Source organism: Misgurnus anguillicaudatus, chromosome 7 (genome assembly GCF_027580225.2).
Source record: "Misgurnus anguillicaudatus chromosome 7, ASM2758022v2, whole genome shotgun sequence".
Lineage (NCBI taxonomy): Eukaryota > Metazoa > Chordata > Actinopteri > Cypriniformes > Cobitidae > Misgurnus > Misgurnus anguillicaudatus.
Window position 1 is genome coordinate 10633472 of NC_073343.2, and position 22411 is coordinate 10655882.

General features: G+C 36.8%; 1 protein-coding gene across 2 annotated transcripts in view; it reads right to left on the reverse strand.

Annotated features, from left to right (window-relative positions):
* Positions 1-1451: 1451 nt before the first annotated feature.
* The window catches only part of pdzd8 (PDZ domain containing 8), a 46120-nt gene continuing 25160 nt past the window's right edge, over positions 1452-22411 (reverse strand). Inside the window, exons 5-7 of one of the 2 annotated variants that reach the window (XM_055171768.2) lie at positions 21775-21846; positions 6294-6456; positions 1452-6065 (exon numbers count right to left, since the gene is read on the reverse strand). In XM_055171768.2, the coding sequence (XP_055027743.2) occupies positions 3829-6065; positions 6294-6456; positions 21775-21846 (2472 nt within the window). In that variant the 3' untranslated portion in view covers positions 1452-3828. The remainder of the gene's footprint in view (positions 6066-6293; positions 6457-21774; positions 21847-22411) is intronic. The other variant, XM_055171769.2, reaches the window with a different exon arrangement.

Genomic DNA, 22411 nt, shown 5'->3' on the forward strand with positions numbered 1-22411 from the left:
ACGACAGCCTTACGTAAACATATCATCAGAATGATTGACAACTGGGATGACCGATAGTATTGATGATCCACCCGGAAAAAGAAAATCTTCCGCTATACCTTTAAGATCCAACAATGTTCAAAGCCCATCTTTTCCTTACGTTATAATCTGATAGAAAAGCAATTTCAATTGGGATGAAAACAAACTGATTGGCCTTATGATTCCTTGCTGTAAAATACTGAGCAAATAGATCTTCAATATTGTTCAGTTCCCATTTATTTTCTGTAGCATCTATGTACTTTGGAAAACATGTTTTCTTATTGCCCATAGGAAAATAAAATCATTTTACACACATCATGTTTTCCTCTGCAGCTACAATCAATTTATTGCAACAATTTTGGCCTTTGATATAAATCGTTTTAGCTCAACTTGAAGTACAAGGACTACTAGAGCTTTTTTGTGTTAGATGGGGGATGAGATCCTTCTATTAATCCTCTGTCATTAGAAGTGCAATTGCTATATGGACAGACCGAATGCATGCGAGTCAGCAGACAGAATTGACCAGGTATAACTTGATTTACCAATTTACCAGAGATTTACCAGTGTTAACTAAAAACCCAAAACACCTGAACCATTTAAAAGGTCCAAAATACACATGATACACAAAACTCAATCAGAATGATAAATGTCTTGCCAAGTTATTGATTTGCACGCTTTTTTAACCCTCTTTGTAATTACTTACATTGCTCACCTAATTATAATTAAAATAATTAAGTTTCATGTCTTTTTTTTGCTTTTATCAAAGATTTGTGTATATGTGCCAATGTCAGTGTGTGCCTTTAGACTGGTATGTCTTGTGTTTGAACTATCATGAGGTTCAGTTGATGGTTTTGTATCCAGTGTTTCATCAGGTGGTCATCAGCTTTAGAGCTGTGTGGGTAATGTGTATGACTGCAATGGAAAAATAAATGTTTAATAAGACCTAACGTTTGCCTTTCCATAATGATCTTCTTAATGCAACGTTGAATTCATTTCTTTCTAGAAACTGATCCAATGGCAAGCACCAGCAATCGTTTGCACTCCAATCAAGCTTTAATATGTGATTTTGATTTTAACGGGTGCATATGGGTTTGCTTTAATAGATTAAGAATGTTATTTTCATGGTATTGATTGTTCAAAATGGCAATCTTGTTAACAGCTCCACTCACTAACAGAAGGCCACCTGCTCCCAGATGTCCTAATATTTCACTGTAATATAATCATTTAGTTATTTATGATAATCCTACAGTAAGCACGTAGCAGTTTAAGGAGTGGCCATCCATACATACAGTGTTAAACGTAAAGTGCATGCTTTTTTTGTTAAAATCACAGCATAAATTCATTTTCATTGAAAGGAGGTGAAGCAAACAACGTATATTTGTATGCTTATAAAGAATCAAACAGTATAGGATGCAAATAATAACAAAGGAGAATATTTTAAATTTCTAATAATTTATTTATCTCAAGTGCATAAGCAAATATGATATGTCAGTGCGTAAAGACCTTGCAGCAAGTTTAAAAGCTGTGCACTTTTTCTGGAGATGCCCTTAACCATAGTTAAAACCCACAAACGAACAAAATCAGATTTACATGAAGCAAAAACAACAACAACAACAAAAAGATGAACCCACATGTTGAGCACTATAAGAGTTTAGGGAGAAAGAATAGGGTTTAAATTGACCTACATTACCAGGCTATTTACAATAGCGCTTTAAAACATAATACAGCTCAAAAAAAAAAAAAAACGATATCTTTCGCAGAAAGTTTTACCACATGTTACCAAGGCAGATGTTTTATATCGATTATTTTTTGTTTTTCCACTGTGAGATAATTGGAGAAATATTTTAAGAGCATGTATTGGCATCGAATTTGACAAGCACAGAATAACAGCGGCAGCGACCAGACAAATAGAATTAAAACAGCCCAAACAAACAAACTCTGTAATTTGGTGAGCTTAACATTTAAATGTCAATGTCATTCTCTCAAGTGATACATCAGGATAAAGACAATGCTTCCCTCTGGCTGTAGTCATAAGCGAATGTCCTATAGTAAATATTGCACAAGCAAGAATGTGAGTTTGTTTCTACACCAGCTGAATAAACGTTGTAGGAGCACGTACTGACTTCTGTCACCCACAATCCAAGGCCTTATCGTCTGTTTTGACCAGACCAAGCTTTAATTCATGAAGACAGATCTGATAATGCAATAATCCCTTGCCATATTGTACCTACAATGTAAGCATGTGAATAATAATAGCAAAAAACTGCTCTTGTTTGGACCAATCAAACGAGGGTGCAGGATCATTTAAAAGGTCGTATTAACATCACTTTAGGCTTATTGTTTTTAAAACAATCCTCTTTATGTCTGTGGTTTGATAAATGCAAAAAAAAGAAACTGCCTGGCTTGGCTATACATACATACAGACGCCACAACATACAAAGGTTAGGGAGGTTTTGCGTTAGCAATACTGTATGCATTGACAAGAGTCTTTAATGTTGTTATACACTGTAAGAGCTGATGTGTTTTGAGAGCGAATGGAAAATGATAGTAAAGTGAACCGTTTGTGAGATACATTCATTTGGGGCCAAACTGTGCCCAAAAATAATGTGTGCACTGAAAATTTCTTTGCATCCATGAACATATTACCAACACAAATAAACATGACAATACACAAACAAACGTAACCTCCTGACACATAAAAATATAACCAGCTAAACCAAATAAGAACTGCACCAGTTAATAAGGACAGACATTTTATCTCAAGCAATTGGTTTGAGAAAAACTGCTGCATTTTTTAACTCACAGAGGCTCAGAACAAAGCAATTGTGAGATCACAACATAGAGACGGAGACAATTATCGAAAATATATTATGAAACAGATATTATCAGTATGTAATATAAATATTCCCCCCTTGAGAAAGTAAATTGTGATGTCACAATGGCTTAGTGTGACAAATTTAAATTAATTACATAAAGAATGGTCCCCAGTAGTAAAGGTATGTTATAATAACACCAAGGTTATCAGGATTCCCTCACAATTAAATATTTAAACATTTTAAACACAATGACAAAACAGATTGAAATAACACAACTGACTCTTCCGAAAAAACTTACATGATAAAAGGTGCTTAACAATAGAAGATCATGATGGCTAAGAATCAATATTGGAACAATGAGGAAATAAAATGGCATTTTTCTGGACGTATTATCTGGACTGCTGTTCAGGACCTGATCCCATTTTTTTGTATTGGACAGTCGAAGGCAGAGGGGCTTGATGCTCAAAACAAAATAAACTGGTAAGGATGTATTTCCAACTGTGAATATTACCAATCTTTATAAGATTCAGTCTGTAGTGATGCACAAGGGTTGAATGAAAAGAGATTTATACTTGTTATTTATTCAGTACTATTTTACTTCAAAATCAGTCTTTTGAAGCATTTGTATGATAAAAAAAATTAATTGCACCTTTTAGGTAAGGCAGGTAAAACTCTGATTTTGTAATACTGCTGAAAGTCTACAAATTCATGGTTTAGTCCTCCACATCAGTTAATAAAGAACCAAAAATGTGAAAAACAATATTTATTAAAAAAAAATTAAAAAGTAAAAATAATTGGTAAATTGCTCACACTGACAAAACTCCTCAAATTATATTATATTTCAATAATATTCTGGTAAATTTCCAAGAATACTTTTGTAAAACTCACATTTACATTCACCTGTGTGATGTACACATGTCATTCTTAATCTATGTCATACATGAGAAAAATCCTTTGTTTTTGAGTCTCAAGCCCCTGGCACCCTTTGTCATCTCTACTGTAATGCCTCTACACAGATCTGCTCCTCTGAAATCTCATCCAGCACCTGACCATCAACTGAACTGCAAATGTCACTGTCATACACTTCTGCGCCCATCAGAGCATCCTCCAGACCTTCAGCTTTCGCCTTGGAAAAGCCATGCTGCTCAGACGGTGAGGTGCTTTCTACAGATTCTAGATCTTCGATGCCAGCACGGTAGTGAATCATGAGCAGAGTCAAAGCTTGGAGACGTTCACCAGACTTGGTCAGAGCCGCAGAAATAAGGGCCTTGCGTCGGGCATCGACCGTCTCTCGTTCTTCCCCTATCAGAGAGTTGTTATGCTCCAACTCCTGGTCAATTTCCTGCTGCAACTTGTCCAACATAAGCTCCAGCTTCTGTGAGCGTTCATCCGTGGGAAGTCCGCGGTAAAGATCTCGACCAATCTCTTTGACGGCGATAAACACGCTGTCATCCAGTCCACCTTCCTTGCGTGCCAGTTTTGAGCCGCTGCTGCCAGGTGGTTGTTTGGAAGGACTCGCCCCAGTATAGGTCTCAGTGTCGCTACTCTCATTATCGGACGTGTTAGGCGTATGCTTTGGAGAAGGTTCTACCACCAATGGTCCCATTTCTGCAACCTGTTCTGCAAGCCTTGCTTTAGGCACCTGCCTCAGATTGAGGAGACGGGAGCTAGTATTAATAATGTGACGCGTGAGGCCTGTGGTAGCCCGGTTGATTGTGGATTTTGCCTCAGGATCTGCTCCACGTCGGTCTGAGGTTGCTAGGCAGCGAGGGTGCTCAGTTAGGCACTTCTCCTGACACTTCTTATGACAGACATAAGCACAAATTATGCACTGTGAAGCAGCCTTGGTCCACACCTTTTTTTTGCAATAATCACACCAAGTGGGATTCTGGAACTGAGTGTCTTGAAAATTGTGCCGCATCTCTCCAAACTGCATGCTGCTGTAGCTGTGATCGTCCCGGGTTACCATGAGCACCTGCTCCCGTTCCCTTTCTCTGTCCTTGTACTCCTCGTCCTGAAGACTTCCCTCTCGTTCACGTTCTGTCGGTCCACTGGCTGAGTCCGACTCCCCATCCCCTAGGTAGATGAAGTTGAGCGTGACGTCTCCGTAGCACAGTTTCTCATTAAAACCTTTGTGAGTGCTCAAGTTGCGCAAAGCCGTACGACTGACACTGGCCCTTGGTTCAGGGGCACATATACGGAAGGTCCTTTGATATTCAGCAGACGATGTAGATAAGCATTCCAGTGCAATGTGTTCCAAGTGCAAGCTGACATGGCCCAAACACAAGAGACTACCGAGCTTGAAGGGATCCTTGCACCAAAGTGCTACATTAAGGAATTTGTGGTTGCTTTCCACCTCGAAAACCATTGATGCTTTATTCCAACGAGCAAATCTGTTGCGGTACATGGTCTCAGGTGATTCCCAGAGACCCTGTTCATCTAGACTGTCCCTAGTGTTGAAGGAGCTCTCAGATATCTTGTCTTTGGCTGAATCTTGCTTGTTAGTGGCAGGAGAACTTGGCATCTCCTCAGCAGGATCTGGTTGTTTACTCACAGACTTTGTCTCTGCTGGTTTGTCCCCATTGCTAGCACTGAGCAGTGTTTTCTCAGGACTTTTCTCGACTGCAGGCTCACTGCCTTCCACCAGGTTTTGGGTTTCTGAGGAGGCTGATGTGACCTTTATTTGGGGCCTGGGAGGGACAGGAGGCCGTGCAGGTGGTGGAGGAGGGGGCACTGTTGGTCTCTGTGGCTGTTCAGAAGGTTCAGAAGTCTTGGGAGTTGCCGGCTTTGGTGATTCTTTGGGTTGGGGCTTGAGTGGGGACTGAAGGTTCAGTCTGCGGTTGAGAATTGGCGAGATGGAACCAAGGGGCTTGGCCAGGTTGGCCACAGTCTTTTTAGGGCTTTGGTTTACAGAGAGCAGGAAATCATCCTTAGTGTCAACACTGATTGAAGCACCGCTTGGTTTGGAATCCACAATCAGCTCCTCAAATTCAGAGTCATTGTCTCTGTTATCAGAAATGTCCAAGGTGGTTATTGGGGCTGGATCCTCCTCACAGGCCCCAGGCTGAGGAAGATAGTTGGATTCCTCCATGGGCCCTAGGGGTTCCTGAATCTGCCCCAAACTTACACTAGGCACCTGGTGCCGGACCGGCCTCTCATATAAGACTAGCACTCTCTCTCCAGCTTGTTTAAGCAGCTTCGGCACTTGAACAGAGGACGTCACTTTGACTCCTGTGCAAACATATAGAAATAAAACTTTTGAAAATGATGATACTTTTTGCCATCCACCTTGAAAAAATATTTTACAAATTAAGGACCACAGATTAAAATTAAAGTGAAATCACTAATATATAGGTTATGAGACTAAGCTTGGATTTCACAGACAGGGTGAGATTTGACTCAAAACCTATGTAAAACAGGCATCGGAGTAAATGTATGTGAAAAATGAATGTCTCTAACCTCCAATAGCAATGAGGCGATCTCCTCTCTGTAAGTCGGCGAGGGCAGCTGGAGAATTTGGGGTGACGGTCTCTATGCTCACATGCACTGTGTCACCATCAGTAGCCGGCACATGTCTGAACGTCATTCCCACGCTACCAGACGCCCCTTTTATAACCTCAGTCTGCAACACACATACATAAAAAAAACAATATAAGATTTGCTCAAAAAGTTGTATGGCCTTTACTTTTTTTGAGCTGTTGTTCCAGCAAACCTTACTTTAGATTATAAAACACCAGGATTTGCCTGAAGAAGAAAGTTGGGAAAGGCTTCTGGATATTTTACCAGTTACTAGTTTAAAGTAGCGGTTAAGTCAAAAGACGATTTAAAGCTTATCTTTTGACGGCAATAGCAGTTTATAATTAGGGCGGACAATCTAAATTATGAGTGAACAAGACAGCCTTCACTTTCTATACAAAGCTCTCTCTTCCCATCACATCCACCAATTTTCGTGGTGATGGAACAATGCTCTCTGAAATGAAGGCAGGGGAGGTCTGCAATTACTGCTAATTTTACTTCAAATGTGCAACGAAGTAGCAGCTGCCATTTATGAGTGCCTACATCACAAAGCCTGCTTCACAATATCCACCTGCAGATCTACCTCCGCCCTAGTTGGACACCATGAAGCCCCTCATGACAGCAGACTCAAAAAGAAGTCAACATTGTGCTAATATGGAGATAGATTCCACTACAATCCTCAAAAAGCAAAATTCTAGACACCAGAACAACTGTTTGTCATTGATCCTTTAAGGCTGTCAAAGAATATGGGCAGATTTGTTCATGATTTCTCTGTGTCTATGCTTGTTTTTTTACCATTGCATTTGTGTTGGAGGGTGGGCAAGAAAGACAGGATGCAGATCTACACTGCCAAGACGGATGACTGTAATTTTGCTGCTGTCATTTGTTATAACCCCTGAGAAGGGCACTGATCGAGTTAAACATGGGATGAAGAAACAGACAATCAACTCTAGCTAGAAAGCAGAAGACTGGCTTGCCCAGTTTTGACCAATGACTAACTGTCTGTCTATAGAATCATTCACAAATTATTCTCAAAGCTCTTAGAAGACAACTCTTCAAAACATTAAAAAGTGTAACATTATGAAACGTATATATAAAACAACAAAATTCTTAGGCATGTTTAAAGCCATTTTACAGTACACTGGCAATATAGGCACACTTGTTGTGACCACAGTTCAGTTCTATATAATAGGAGAAATGTAAACATAATATAATATTTGAACTATAAGACTCGAAAGAACAATTGATGTGCTATGTTTTTTATATTAGTAACATTAAATGCATTTATTAAACACTGGTATCTTGTATTACAAACACAGTTGCCTTTTAATAAAAGCAATAAGCCCCACTGTGTCATGTATAAGTAAGTACATTTTCTTACCCTTGGCCAGCTTATTGCATTAATAGCTCAAAATATTTCATATTAAGCTTTAGGGCCAGACCTGATTAAACGGATTTCTGCATCATAAACATGACCTTGCAGCATTGTTTTCATTATACTATCATTATACATTATATATCACACACCACACTGAGACACATGGCACAATGTCACATGTCAGTTAGAAAGAGAATAATTTTATTCATAATGAAAATGCAGAGAAACACCAGTCTTAATGACTGAAGAGGTGTTGTTAAACTCCCTACAGAGATTATTATTTCTGAACATTGCTTCCCCCAAGCCACAACAACTTGGAACAGGGATCTCTTTTTTAAGCACGTCTGTGACAGTTTGTGTAAGAAAAACAGAAGAGAAGCTTCAGGCTTTTTGATGGCCAGTGATGGTCTATTTAACAATGTTTTGGGGGAAGATACTCCTTTCAAGAAAAATAAAAGAACAGAATATTTAAAGAATCTCATTCGCATCCTGCGTAGTCATTAATGAACCAATGTTCTGGGTTCAAAAATATGGGAATAATAGCACATGATTGTTTTGATAGTGGAAAGGGACTGCGATCCAAAAAAGCTTTTCATCTAATGTTGACCTTAACACAACAAAAATGATGGTACTTTGAAACATCTATTTATGATCAAAGTCTTCCAAAGGTAAAGGTACATATTGTACCTTAATCTCAAAACTGACTGGTTCTACACTATGTGATGCACTGACTTTAGAGACCAAAAAAAAACAGCTTATTTTTCTTTGCTGGTGGATTTCCTATTAAATAAGGAAGTATGCAGAGTACATTTCAAAGTTTTTCAATAACAAATAGATTAAACTTTGCCAGTCAGAAAGCAAAAATTCGTCAACATAAAAATTAAAAGTACGTGTTATTTTGGCTTATTGTAACTATGACAGCCATATATATATATGTATAATATGTATATTTCCCCCTAAAAATGAAAATTCTGTCATCATTTATTTACTCACTCTCATGTTGTTACCTGTATACATTTATTTGTTTTGGTCAACATGAAGGAAGTTTTGAGGATTGTTTGTAACCAAAACGATCATGAGCCCCATTCACTTTTATAGTAGGATAAAAGAATACTATGGAAAGGGAATGGGGCTCACGAACAGATTGGTTAGAAACATTTCTCAAAATACCTTCCTTCGTATTGATCAGAACAACGAAATTTATATAGGTTTGTAACAAACATAGACTGTAAAAAAAGATGGATGTAGTACCACATTGAAATAAGGTAAGGTTGGTATAAGGTAAATGAGGTAAATACAACTACTCACTCGGCTCAGATAGCTGTCAATTACAGCTGTCAATCATGACGTCACACCACCGTTTTATATCATTAAATGGATAGTTTATTTAAAAGAAAAATCCAGATGATTTACTCACCACCATGTCATCCATAATGTTGATGTTGACTTAACACTTAACTCAATACGTAAGTTTTTTCAACGGAGTTTCAAAGGACTATAAACGATCCCAAACGAGGCATAAGGGTCTTATCTAGCAAAACGATTGTCAACGATTGTCATCATCTGGATTTTTCTTTTAAGAAAATTGACTATTTCTTTAAATAACCAACTAAAAACAAGCTTATTTTAAAAACAAACACTTGTATTTACATCAGCATGATAAAAACTACAGTAAATGACAGTAACCAGCTTCGGGAAAAAGGATATTAGAAGTGTAATGAAATTAGATTTTTCGATTAATAATTTTTTTAACATGGTCGATTAAAAATCGATTCTCAAAGGCCACAAATCGATTTTTTTTTTAATGAAATCTGATCCTGTTTGATCAAGGAATGCGACTGTTTTGACTTTTTTCAGCATACATTTTTCATCTTCATGCATCATGCAGCATTAAAATTTTATTGTATTTAACATAATTGTATGCATTTGAAAATTAGAGATGGGTTCTGTTTTAATGTACCCAAGTGTACCTAAAATAAAAAAAGTGTATATGTATATGTATATTTTTTATATAATTTGTTTTCTGATAATTCGGGTAACTATATAACTATATATGTGTTTTTTGTATCTACATAGTGATATGTCCATACACGATATTCATGATTAATCAGGTTGCATTTGAATAGAAATTAAAGAAGTGTATTTGCATTCAAAAGTTTCAAATGTAAGTTCTGTGATCTACCATTAGAGACACTCTATACAAGCAAACATGTATTGTCTGATTAGCGGATACGTGGATATATAAGTTACGTCATAGAGTCAGGTGGACTAATTACATTGATGATGGGCTAAGCCCGAAACGTCTGTATCTCTGCATCTTTGGCAATTTGATTATTTCGGCACTGAATAAATGTTTGACATTATTTGGATTACTGTGTGCGGACTTGTCTTCTCTGCACTGTTTTATTTATAAATAAAGTATTTGTATTAAATCTATATTCATTGAGTTGAATCGAGAATCAAGTATAAAAATCGGTCTGAGAATCGGAATCAAAACGAGAATCGATTCAATAGTTTATGAATCGAAATCGAATGGATTCAAAACATCTGAATCGATACCCAGCCCTAGTCTTAGGTCCCATTGAATAACATGGGGGAGGCAACGTTTTGGCTTCACTTTTCAGGGCTTGTGCGACACACTTGGTAACAACATGAGAGTGAGTAAATGATGACAGAATTTTAATTTTTAGGGCAAATATCCCTAAAGTCACAATGAAATTGAAATGAAAAACTGTCATTTGTTTTTAAATATTGTGGTATTATTTTTATATATGACTTATCTGTGAGCTTTATTTTTTTATTCATGTGCCCTCATAATCTTTAATCAAAAACGCAAATCTTCTCCCCTCCTAGAAACGATCTCTCTTTACTTCCGGTAACATGGTATGGCAGGTGGGCGGGGTCGGGGAAAAGATGGCAGCGATTAGCAAATAGCAACATGACCCAACTTCAAATGATCCAATCAGTTCTCGATGGACGAAATCAAGTCCAGCCTTACCCTATTACATTTCAGAAGCCGTTTCACTCAAATATACATCACCACTGGGAAAATAAGAAAATCGCTACTTTCGTTTTGTGGCGGAAGTATGTCTTATAAACTAGGGTTCTTTAAAACATTCACATTCAGATGATATATGCTTTCAAAACTTAGAGTCCCTCCCTTCTGCCAATCATCTCAAGGATATTTGACAACATTCTGCAGCTTCTCATCAGATTCCAGACTGTCTGTGAGATAAAGAAAATGCTGTTGACCATTTCAAAAGGGGGAGGGTCCACTCAATCTGTCCCACCCTAACTTGTTTCAGTGGAATTTACGTCAACACACACACACAAAAAAATCCACCAAATTCTCAACACACTAAATAAAAGAATCTAAAAACTGTAGTGAAACAGACTTCAATGCAATAAGCTGAATGGGAACCAAGGCCTTTGGAATTACAGTTGAATTCCAAACAAAATAATTTGCACTAAAACAAACAACAACAAAAAATAGTTTTTCCACTTATAAAAACAAAATGGTACACGAATAAGAGAGAATAAATGAAAAAAGATAAGATAGATTTTTCTGACACAGAAACCAAGCGGCGACATTGAGCGGCAATTACAGGCGATTTCTGTAGCAGAGCAGTGGCTAAGGGGTAATTACACATCCATAGAAAGACACAGCAGGAAGAACACACACACACACACACACACAAATCACACACAGTGTGTGTTAACTTTGTTTGTGTTGAGTGCAGGTAAACGGACTGTTGTCACTCTGACTGGTACGTGAGGATGCTATTCATGTGTCAATTTGCTGTCTATCTCACCTCATCACCACAAGGTGGGCAAACACACATAGACTCACACATAGTATCAGGAAAATCTAAAACAGCTTTTACGTCAAACACAGAAGCTCTGTGAGACATTTACAGGTCAATTCCATTCATTACACATAAATGTCAGTATTTAAATAGAGAATATCATTACACGCATTTAGCAGGAACAAAAAAATAGTCTAAAAAAGATTAAATTAGTTACTGTAAATTGCATTTGTTACAGTAATATCACGCAAAACCTCAACAGTTTTACTATGACAAAAAATTTGCATTAATGTTTTTGTGAAATTTATGAAAAACATTCCGCCGCCTTTCCACTGCACACAATGTAAAGACGTAATTGGTGCTGGACAGGAAAAGGATAACTGCGTCGGGCTAAAAACACTTGGGTCGCGCCCGACGTCACATTGTGCCAGGTCTGAGATAGGGCACTTACTCTTCACGTTTTAGTTCAATTACAAAGAACGTAAAAGGTGTCCCTGTAGCTAAGTTGGTAAGGTATTACATTTCATATGTTTTGTGTGCGTTTTTACAGAAACAACATGACTTTCTTTTTAAACACGATGCACAACAAATGTGGCGGTATGCTTGGTCGGGCTAACAATACCTTCTGGATGCACACAGTCCATCAAACTGCACCATGCACTCAAAAGAGACAAATAAGACAGATGAATAACTGTTCAAAGAAAACAAACATGTCACAAAACATCAGTTCTACACATTACATCAGATGATTTACTGTACATCTGTGAAAGTAAACTGAAGATTTTAAATGGGGGGGGGGGGTCATACAGGTGTCGTGTGAACAGAGTGTGGCGCACATGGTTACGTGCGCCAGTGTGATTGTTGACAGACACCTATTGAAGCTATCGTGCAAAACAGACCTTGTGTTGCCTTGCCTTGTGTGTACACCTGTTGCTGGAGGAGTGACTGTTCAGCTGAACCGCCCCCATTTCTCTCTCTCGCTCTCTCTATCTTTCCTTCTATCCATTTCATTCATCACCCTTATCCCTTCATCTCCTCATAACCTTTCCCACAAACTGGCTTATATAAATCATATATACTCCATTGGAAACTCTCATCCCCTACATAGCCACTTTAAGTGACCTGTTTGTGTTTATTTACTGTAGATGTAATGCCTGTTTTAATCAAATAAAAATTATGTTTGACATCAATATATCATTAAAAAAAGGTATTTACTTTTAAACAACATTTTACAAAATATATTTGTGTCCTTTTTGTTCAATCTTGATACATTTTCTTTCAGGTTTCCTCAAGGTTCCTAAATTCCTTTATTACATTAGTATGTGAAATTACTAATTTTTGGACAACATACAGTATCCCCGAGAATTCCAAGATTCCACTAGTTATGTCCCTTTTAGGTTTGTGTTAAAAAAGGGCTGGGATTAAACTCTTTAAGGTTGGACACCATTGATACTCAACACACCATCAATGAAACAACTTCCCTTAAAGCAAAGTGAAGCCGCGGCTGAATCAGTGATTAGATCCAGATCACACCTGGGGCTTCCAGATCAAGCACACAACAGTCCCGAGACCGTGACAAAGCAAACACATGCACAACGGATGATCGCATGATGAAAAACAAGATCAACAATGAAAGCAGCAGGTTTATTGTGCGCTTTATGTTGAATGAAGCTCTTCGGTAAAGAGATCCATGGTCAAACAATGATCTAACAACACGGCGGAAATGTAATTCGGTTTGACGTGGCTGACTCAAAACAAACAAGTAAGGACCGACAAAGGCCGCAGCCTTGTTCAACTTTAGATTAGTATAGACCCATGATGATTTGAGTAGTTGTACAGTTTGGAAAAGGATCGGAAAGATTGCAAAGATGACTTGACATACACAAATTACACTGCTCTATATTTTAAATGTACCATAAGGTATTAATAAGGAATTAATATTTAATACCCTTTTCATATTTTATATAAATAGATCTTTGATTGCCCTCTCTTTCTCAGTTAGAACTGAACAGAAGCACAATTACGCACAGAGACACACACAATGGCTGAGTTCAGTAACCAGATGTACTAGTAACAGCCGTCAGAGCAATGGTCAGTAATCGAATCATCTGGCACATGTCAGAGAGATTAGTGTTAGGGTATAGGGTAGCAGTCCCCGCAAGGCAGGTACATACAAACACAAAGATCGTATGAATGCTCTTGCGATGAATCGTCTATTTCAAAGTGAGGTGGAGAAAAAAGGTAACAGGGATGGCTTAGATTGGTAGGCTAAAATGGTTGTGTGAAGGATTTTGTGAAAAAAGATACTATAGTGAGAACCCTGTGTGATTTTAAAAGATAAAAGATTATTAGAAATCGGATATGGGTCAGGATTTTTTGTTTTTATTATGCCCACATTAAGCTTGAATGACAACATGCATTCAATGCAAGCTGCTGGCATAGACAATTTGCAAGTGTAAAACCTGATTTATATTATCCAGCATTAGGGGTGGGCAAATAGAAATTTTCAACCAGAAGAAATTTTGGACTATCGTCTCTACGGAGGTTATGCACGTCACGTTGCTGTGCACGTTGCTGTCATGAAAACTTAAAGGATTAGTCAATTTTCTTAAAACAAAATGCAGATAATTTACTCACCACCATGTCATCCAAAATGTTGATTTCTTTCTTTGTTCAGTCGAGAAGAAATTATGTTTTTTGAGAAAAACATTCCAGGATTTTTCTCATTTTAATGGACTTTAATGGACCCCAAAACAGTTTAAAATTGCATTTTCAAAGGACTCTAAACGATCTCAAATGAGGCATACGGGTCTTATCTAGCGAAACGATTGTTATTTTTGGCAACAACAAAAAAATGCATCACGTCAAAAGGTCATGGATGACGTATCGAAACTACGCCCCAGTGTTTACAAGTGTGGAGAAAGAGGACCGTTCTGACATTGTTGTATGTGGAATGATACTAATTAATGTCTTTGTGTCAGTTTATTGTTTAAAATGGTCCGCAAATGTGCGTTTCATATATGAAACACGTGACCTTTCGACATCATTATGCAATTACGTGAGGTCGCGATGGCTTGTCACAAAGCTGGAGGAAGAAGAGAAGTTTTGGTTTAAGTGCATATTTTTTATTTTTCGTGACAAAAATGACAATCGTTTCTCTAGATAAGACCCATATGCCTTGTTTGGGATCGTTTAGAGTCCTTTGAAACTGCAATTTTAAACTGCATTAAAACTGTTATGTTTTGGGGTCCATTAAAGTCCATTAAAATTTGAAAATTTTTTGGAATGTTTTCCTAAAAAAACATAATTTCTTCTCGACTGAACAAAGGAAGACATCAACATTTTGGATAACATGGTGGCAAGTAAATTATCTGGATTTTTTTAAAGAAAATGGACTAATCCTTTAATGTTTGAAAACGTATTTAAGCACCGCAGTTTTAAAACAATGATTTTAACCCATTGAAACACAAACAACAGTGCTAAACGTGTGCCGTTTTTGTGTGAGAGGAGTCGAAAATCTCTCACTGCTCTTCACTAAATCACTTTTCTACCTTTAATAAGATATATAATATACATTATTATTTATTATTTATAAATTACTATCATTCTTTCATCACTAACTGTTTATCTTCAGTGAGCTTAAGTTTTGATGTTTTTATGCGTGTATAGTGTTTGTGAGAATTATGAAAATTATATGGCATTAAATATTTTAATAACATCACAAACCTTATTAAAACATAAAAACTATGATACATATCGTTATCATGATATAAAATTAATCCTATCGTGATATAAAATTTTGGTCATATCACCCACCCCCTAATCCAGCATAATTTAACATCGACATTATGCCAAAGAGCATTTTGCAGGCTTGTGCGATGAAATGTTAACTAGGTTAACTATTACATTTTATAGATTTTAATAATAATAATAATAAAATACTACTTATGACATTTGTAAAATGTTCTCGGTTATTTGTTTTCCTTTTTATTACAATAAAACCAGATCCATGTAACTTCTTCCAAACAGTTATGCGGAATTCTTCCATGAGGCGATGTTAAATGTTAAACAATGTAAATGCCATCATGAGAATTTGAGCTTAATGAAAACTCCTGTCAATTTTGAACAATATCTCCAATTCAAAACCTGTGACAGCCAAAGCCGAAAGGAAATGAGAAATAAATTAAGCATGGAGCATTGCTGTGGATTATTGCATGTTGTATTAAGCTGTCAGGTTTGAGTCACATGTGACATAATAACCGATGGCGTGGAGGAATATCGTCAGCACTGCCCTTTTCAGACACTCGTCTAATTCAATCACACGCACACATCAACAATAACATCTAAATTAATATTTATGCAAACATAGTTACATGAGAATGACACGTTTTTCTAATTTCAAATGTTAGTTATCGATTAAGTTTTCAAGTGAGACTCTAAATTTCCATGAAAGCATAGCCTAATTAAATTAAATAGCCAGTAAATTACTGTAACTTATAAAAATATAACATTTAAAACATATAACATAAGCTTTAATTTTTTGAAAGAAACCCTTTCTACATAAGTGCAGCAAGTTGCACTAATTGTTTCTCATTTTCTGATCACAGGTGAATGTATTCTAGGAAACACTCTCATTTGCACTTGATCAAAGCGGAGATAAATACAGTCTCGTCTCATCACGGACCGGTTGAATTTTCATGTTGCCGCTACGTTTTGTGATAGGATGGGCCTTTTCAGAGAGTACCACACAAAAGGGAGGGTTGTTATGGCGACAGGGATATTCAAAAAACAAGACCCTTCTCATCCCCCTCATTTACAATGGTTCATAGCGGCCTGAGCGTTCTTTAACGTGGGTCCGAGCCGGCTCTGTTTTTAGCAACTTCATTGTTATTCACGCTCTCGGGATCTGTCCGCTCATCTGCACGGATCCACCCCCAGCTTAACCCCCACGCGTGTGAGGAAAGGTACGACAGAAAAGACCTCATGAAAGATGAAGAGAAAATGAAGAGTCTGTCCTATCAGCACTCAAAGGCCATCCAACATGCAGGAAAAGCTTGTTCTTATCACTCTGGCATTTTGTTTGTCATATTTATTTTCTTTGCTTATTTTAAAGCGAGTTTCAAACGTTCCCATTCCAGGGAATCGGCAGCTATATGACGCTGTCAGAAGATTTATAACTCTCCGCAGTCTTCAACAGGTGACATTTTACTTCAGGAGAGACTGCTTTTGAATTGTGTACACTATTGAAATGCCTTGCCCTAATCTAACCGCAAGCAATTAATGGACATCCTGTGTCCAATAAGATGTCTGGTTAATGAAAACGCAGTAAGCTACAAAATATAATGTCAGCATCATCATCAACAGCACACACAGTAAGACCTGGCTGTCTTGTATACTAAATAACTACAAGTAATAAAATGACTTGTGGTAATTCTTCACTACCAAGATGTTTTAGATAAAAGCTTTTGAAAATTGAATAAATAAATGATATACAATAACAAACCTAACAGAAATAGACTGCATCACGCATGATCAGATATATGTATAAAGTCAGAAAAACACTTTTTGGATAAATGTGAATTACAAGAAATCAAAATTAAGATTTGTATTATAATTATGTTGTGTTTACGGCATGAAAACGGCATAAGTCGATTTTTTAAACAAACTTTTACTGTATAATACTGAAGGCTACTGGATACAGTACAAGACCTCTTCTCTCTGCTGCATCTCATCTCTGTTTATTGATGTCTTACATTCACTTCAATCCTTTTATTTTCGTGGAAGAGCCTGACCAAGCAGAGAGCAGCAATAAACTGCGAAAAAATAAGATTTGGCTGCAATATACTTCAGGCTGAATCAAATCGTAACAGCATCGAGAAGAAGCAGCTGGCCTGTCAGACACTTCGGTACAAGCAGCCATTAACTAAAAATAACTGGCAATACATACTTCAGAACAAAGTTAAAATCACTCAGACCTGATCCTATACCCTGTATTGGGAGATCAAGAGTCAATTGATGAAACATTTAACTGCGTTGCAACACAACTGGCTAAATAGCAGTAGCTTACTTTTTACTATATTGTTCTAAAAATGTTTATAAAGACGACATATTAAAATCAGATTTTTTCCAAGTTTAAGTGCTATAATTGGGTCCCCAGTGCTTCTATCAACCTTGAAAATGTGAAAAAGAACAACCCAGTAACTTAGTTTTGGTAAACCATTCTCTGTAAGCATGTGAAAGAATAGGTCATTGAAATTTGGCTCCCCTTGTGATATCAGAAGGGAATCTTGTTATAATAATACCACTCTTTAATCTGCACTATCCAACCACGGCACTGCCGTTTAGTGCAGAGTTCTGCTCATTTGCATTTAAAAGGAAAAAACTGCACAATGCTCACACCTACTAAGTAGCAATTTTAAAGGGACACTCCACTTTTTTTGAAAATATGCTAATTTTCCAGCTCCCCTAGAGTTAAACATTTGATTCTTACCGTTTTGAAATCCATTCAGCTGATCTCCGGTCTGGCGCTAGCACTTTTAGCATAGCTTACACGACGTAACTACAGAAGAGTCAAGTTTTAAATAGGAAAAATATCGAAACTCTTTGGTTATTTTTTGGCGCGATGCTAATGGTCTAATCAGACTCAATGGATTATGCTAAGCTATGCTAATAGTGCTAGCGCCAGACCCAGAGATCAGCTGAATGGATTCCAAAATGGTGAGAATCAAATGTTTAACTCTAGGGGAGCTGGAAAATGAGTATATTTAAAAAAGTGGAATGTTCCTTTAACATGCTATAATAAATTATCTATATGTTATTTTGAGCTAAAACTTTACATACATACTCTGGGGACACCAAAGATTTATTTGCAACTTAAAAAAGTATTGTGAAATGACCCCTTTACATGGATTATGATGATTTGTGAGCTCTTCTCAAATGTATGCTGTTATTAAAGTGATAGTTCATCAGATGTTCCATCGTGCACATCATGTCATTTCATGACAAACATTTTATTAAAACATGAACTTTAAAATATGCAGCCAACATGTACAACACAATAACTGAACTGAAATGCCACGCCCTAAAACCACAATAATGCCAATATAAACGCTGTCCACTCACAATCTATAAGACAAGGGAAGGCAGCAGTGATAAGAATTCCTGCTGATAATGAAATGTTATTAAATGGATAAATTACCTACAAAATGTTTTTTTCCTGTGGAAGACAAAATGTAGATTTTGGCACAATATGAGACCAAGTCTCCATCACTTTCACTACACTAAAAAACACCAGCATCTTAAAAATGTTTGATTCTTTTACACCACAGAGATTAAAATATTCATTTTTGTGATAACTAACTCTTTAAGATCATCAGGTTCTTAGCAACAGAGGAAAATAAGTATTGCGTCTTAAACTATGACGTCAAAAACATTAAACTGACCCCCACAATACAGATTATTAAAAAGATTGTGCTGGATTTTTCTGCATGTTTTATGAGCCTGTTGTGACATTTCTCTTATTTGTCGTGACATGGCTCATCTTTCAAAACTCTGTTTTCATATTTACATGCGTCACACTGGGACAACCAATCAGGGTCTTTTTCCATTGTAGCCTCAGTACTATTTAAGAGATTAATTTGGTGATAGCGTCTAAATAGCCTGCAATGACAGTTTGTGTTTGTGACGTTAACAGAGCTTTAAGAGTAAAAGTGGTAACCGACTGGTAATAGGCCCATCAGGCGTTCCATCATGCACAGGGCCGCCTGTTAAATCAGTCGGATCATTGTCATCGACACACAGAGCAAAATCGATTGGGAATACATACCAACCAAACAACCAGAAAAACTGGTTTGTATTAAAGAGCTATAACGAAACACACAAACGCTTCATCAAAATATGTGCTTTAATATGCAGCAAACATATATAACCAAAAACTAATAACTAACTGATATGCCACACCCTAAAGCCACAATAATGCCAGTATAAATGGTGGTCACAGCAGTAGGCACTGGGGTGATAATACTTGCTGCCGCTGATGAAACGGTCACCTCAGAGAGTCATTATGAGAGATGTCTTTATCTGAATAAGCTCAGGTAAACAGGACCTGTACTGATATCCTGAAAAAGCAAATATACAAAGGGATATTTGTCTGTGGTTTAAATAAGATTTAAATCTCGCTGGGCAAATTAAAAAAGCCCAAATATGCAAGCTGTGCTACCCACACACATCAAACGAAGAGCAAAATTAAAAAGTGCGTGTGTTCATTTGTCAAATTTCTACATTCAACAGCATACATCTAAAATGATATACAAAGACGTTGCAAAAGCGAAACAGACAGGACAAACTGACATGACAGTAAAGAGAAAATACATATTATTTCACAAAGGAAAGGGAAAAATAAAGATGAAAGCCACTGCGCTCTAAAAAAAGAGCAACGTTTCAAACAATGTCATGACTTTTTAAACAACAGTGACGGCAGGACCCTAGTGACAGAGATTCTCATAACACACACCAACATGTCCATGCAAACAAACACACTAACACAGCACACGCGCCCCCTGCATAGCTCTATATTGTTGTTTTAGTTGTAAAGACCTCACACAGACTGCATGTAAAAAAATGATGACAGCATTATTCTAACAGTTAACATTATTTGTTTTAAACGCACCTAAAATAACAACTGAGCAGCTCAGATGCAAAAAACCCTAAACGCAACCGAATGATTCTCGCGAAATTATGAGGTGTCATGAAACATTTTGATAAAAAAAGAAATGCTGTCAAAATAAGAAGCATACAGTTACAAACATCTCTTCATGTACTATTTTGCACATCATTTCAAATGACATCATATAAACCAATTTAGTTGTTTTTTTCCACATTTAAGGAGAAAATTTTCATTACCGCAACGTGTCCATGACTGAATCTGGGTTCTTTAACATGGAAATATTTACAATTAAAAAATCTAAAAAATAAAAAGCTTTAGTGCATGTTATACTATAAACATTTAGAGTAAAGAACATGTGATATTTAGTGATCATTGGTAAATGTAGAGACAATAATAAGGAATATAAATGTGTCCAAGACCAATTTTCTCATCCTCCGCAACAATTTTCAATCATTGTTTAAGGAACTAACATTTTCAACAAAAAAAATTGTTGGAAGGGACATAATTTACAAGATAGCTACCAGGTAAGCAGTTCCTTTTTTTCCTTAAAATCTGGTTTGTCATAGTACCTAGACAACTTTTTAGTTCTCATTACCGAAACTTCATGTTGCGGTAATGATAATTTTTGATCATCTAAAAAATGTAAATAATTCTATAGGAAATATTTTTTAAATCCTCTTAAAATAATGGTTATAATAAATTCAGACCTTAATCTTATATGTGCAAAAAAATTGGCTTCAAGGGGTTTTTAAAAATTCTGATGCTGGACACCTTCTAAATCTGGATTTCGTCAGAATCACCAAACCCAAGTCAAAATATTACCCGAATGTTATCGGCACGAATTATACATTAACCAAATACTTTCCCTTAAAATGTGCTGGCAGAATCCATTAAGAGTCTAATAAAAAATGCTCATGTACAAGAAAACATGTCAGATGCACTTATAGAGGGTTTTATGTCTGAGCAAAAGGCCTTGTGTCAGTATGATTCTGATTAGACTGTTAATTATTAGCTTTACATCAGAGCAAATGTGCAAATAGACATCCATTCAAACATAAAATCATAAAAATAAACTTCAAAGCTGTATTAGGAAAGTGTGCTACAATTACAGCACTGAATTGGGTTATTATTACGTATTAAGAGATCATTATAATACTGTGCATATGCCCATCACTTATCAATGCCCTTCCTTTACTCTTCCAATAATTTTTAAATACAGGATTTATACCTCTTGACTGCCTATATTAAACAACATTTACAGGAATTGCCCACGAGCCATTGAAATATTTCATAGCTAATGCTAATTTAAAATTTTATATTTGCAAAAATATTCATTTTCACTTATTTACTGACAGCCATTATTTATCTGTAAATTCACGAAATCCCCCGATATTTATATAATATTTACATTATATTGTGTTTCATTGTTAAAAAGGGTTTCGTATTCCAATTTCTAGGAGGAATGTTTACTGCTTTTAATAAGACCCATTTCTAAGCCATATATCCCAACCTGACCTCCCCATGCACTGAACCCAGATCAGTGTTTGAGACAAGCATCTCTAGCCAACCACATACATTGAAGAGGGCTGGAAATGGGCATCGGTAGATGTGTGACTGCTGCGCGGTGCAGGTCGATGGAGGGAACGACTGGAACAGCAGGAGATAAGAACAAATGAAAAGACCACAGAGGCTCAGCATCACTTCATTATTACTGATAACGGTGCTAGATGTTCTGCTTTAGAGGCACAGACTGTGAAAACATGCTAAGGCTCGGTACCCCAGCATGCATACAAATACTTCAAATATTTTTGTGCATACAACACATGCAAAAAGTGCTATCACTCTCAGCATGCTTCTTGCACTTGCACAAAAAAAACATGGTATTAACAAGTGTTTGTTTTTTTGGTCGGGGTATTACAATGGTTGATGTACAACACGTTTTAGCATGCATTTAAAGCACTGTGACTACAACCTGATGCATAATACACATTCAATCAGGTAAATTAAAACCAGCCTACTTATCCAAGTATAGTCTATTTTATACTGTGATATCTACCATAGTACAAATGGCATTACCACCTCTGTATCATGGTAGCTTTTTGCAAAAAAAATAGTGCACCCATAAACAGAGAGCACAGTGTTGGAACATGTAAAAAAAGGTATGATATGAGATTTGTACAGAGAAGATCCAATGCTGCGAGGAAGAAAGACA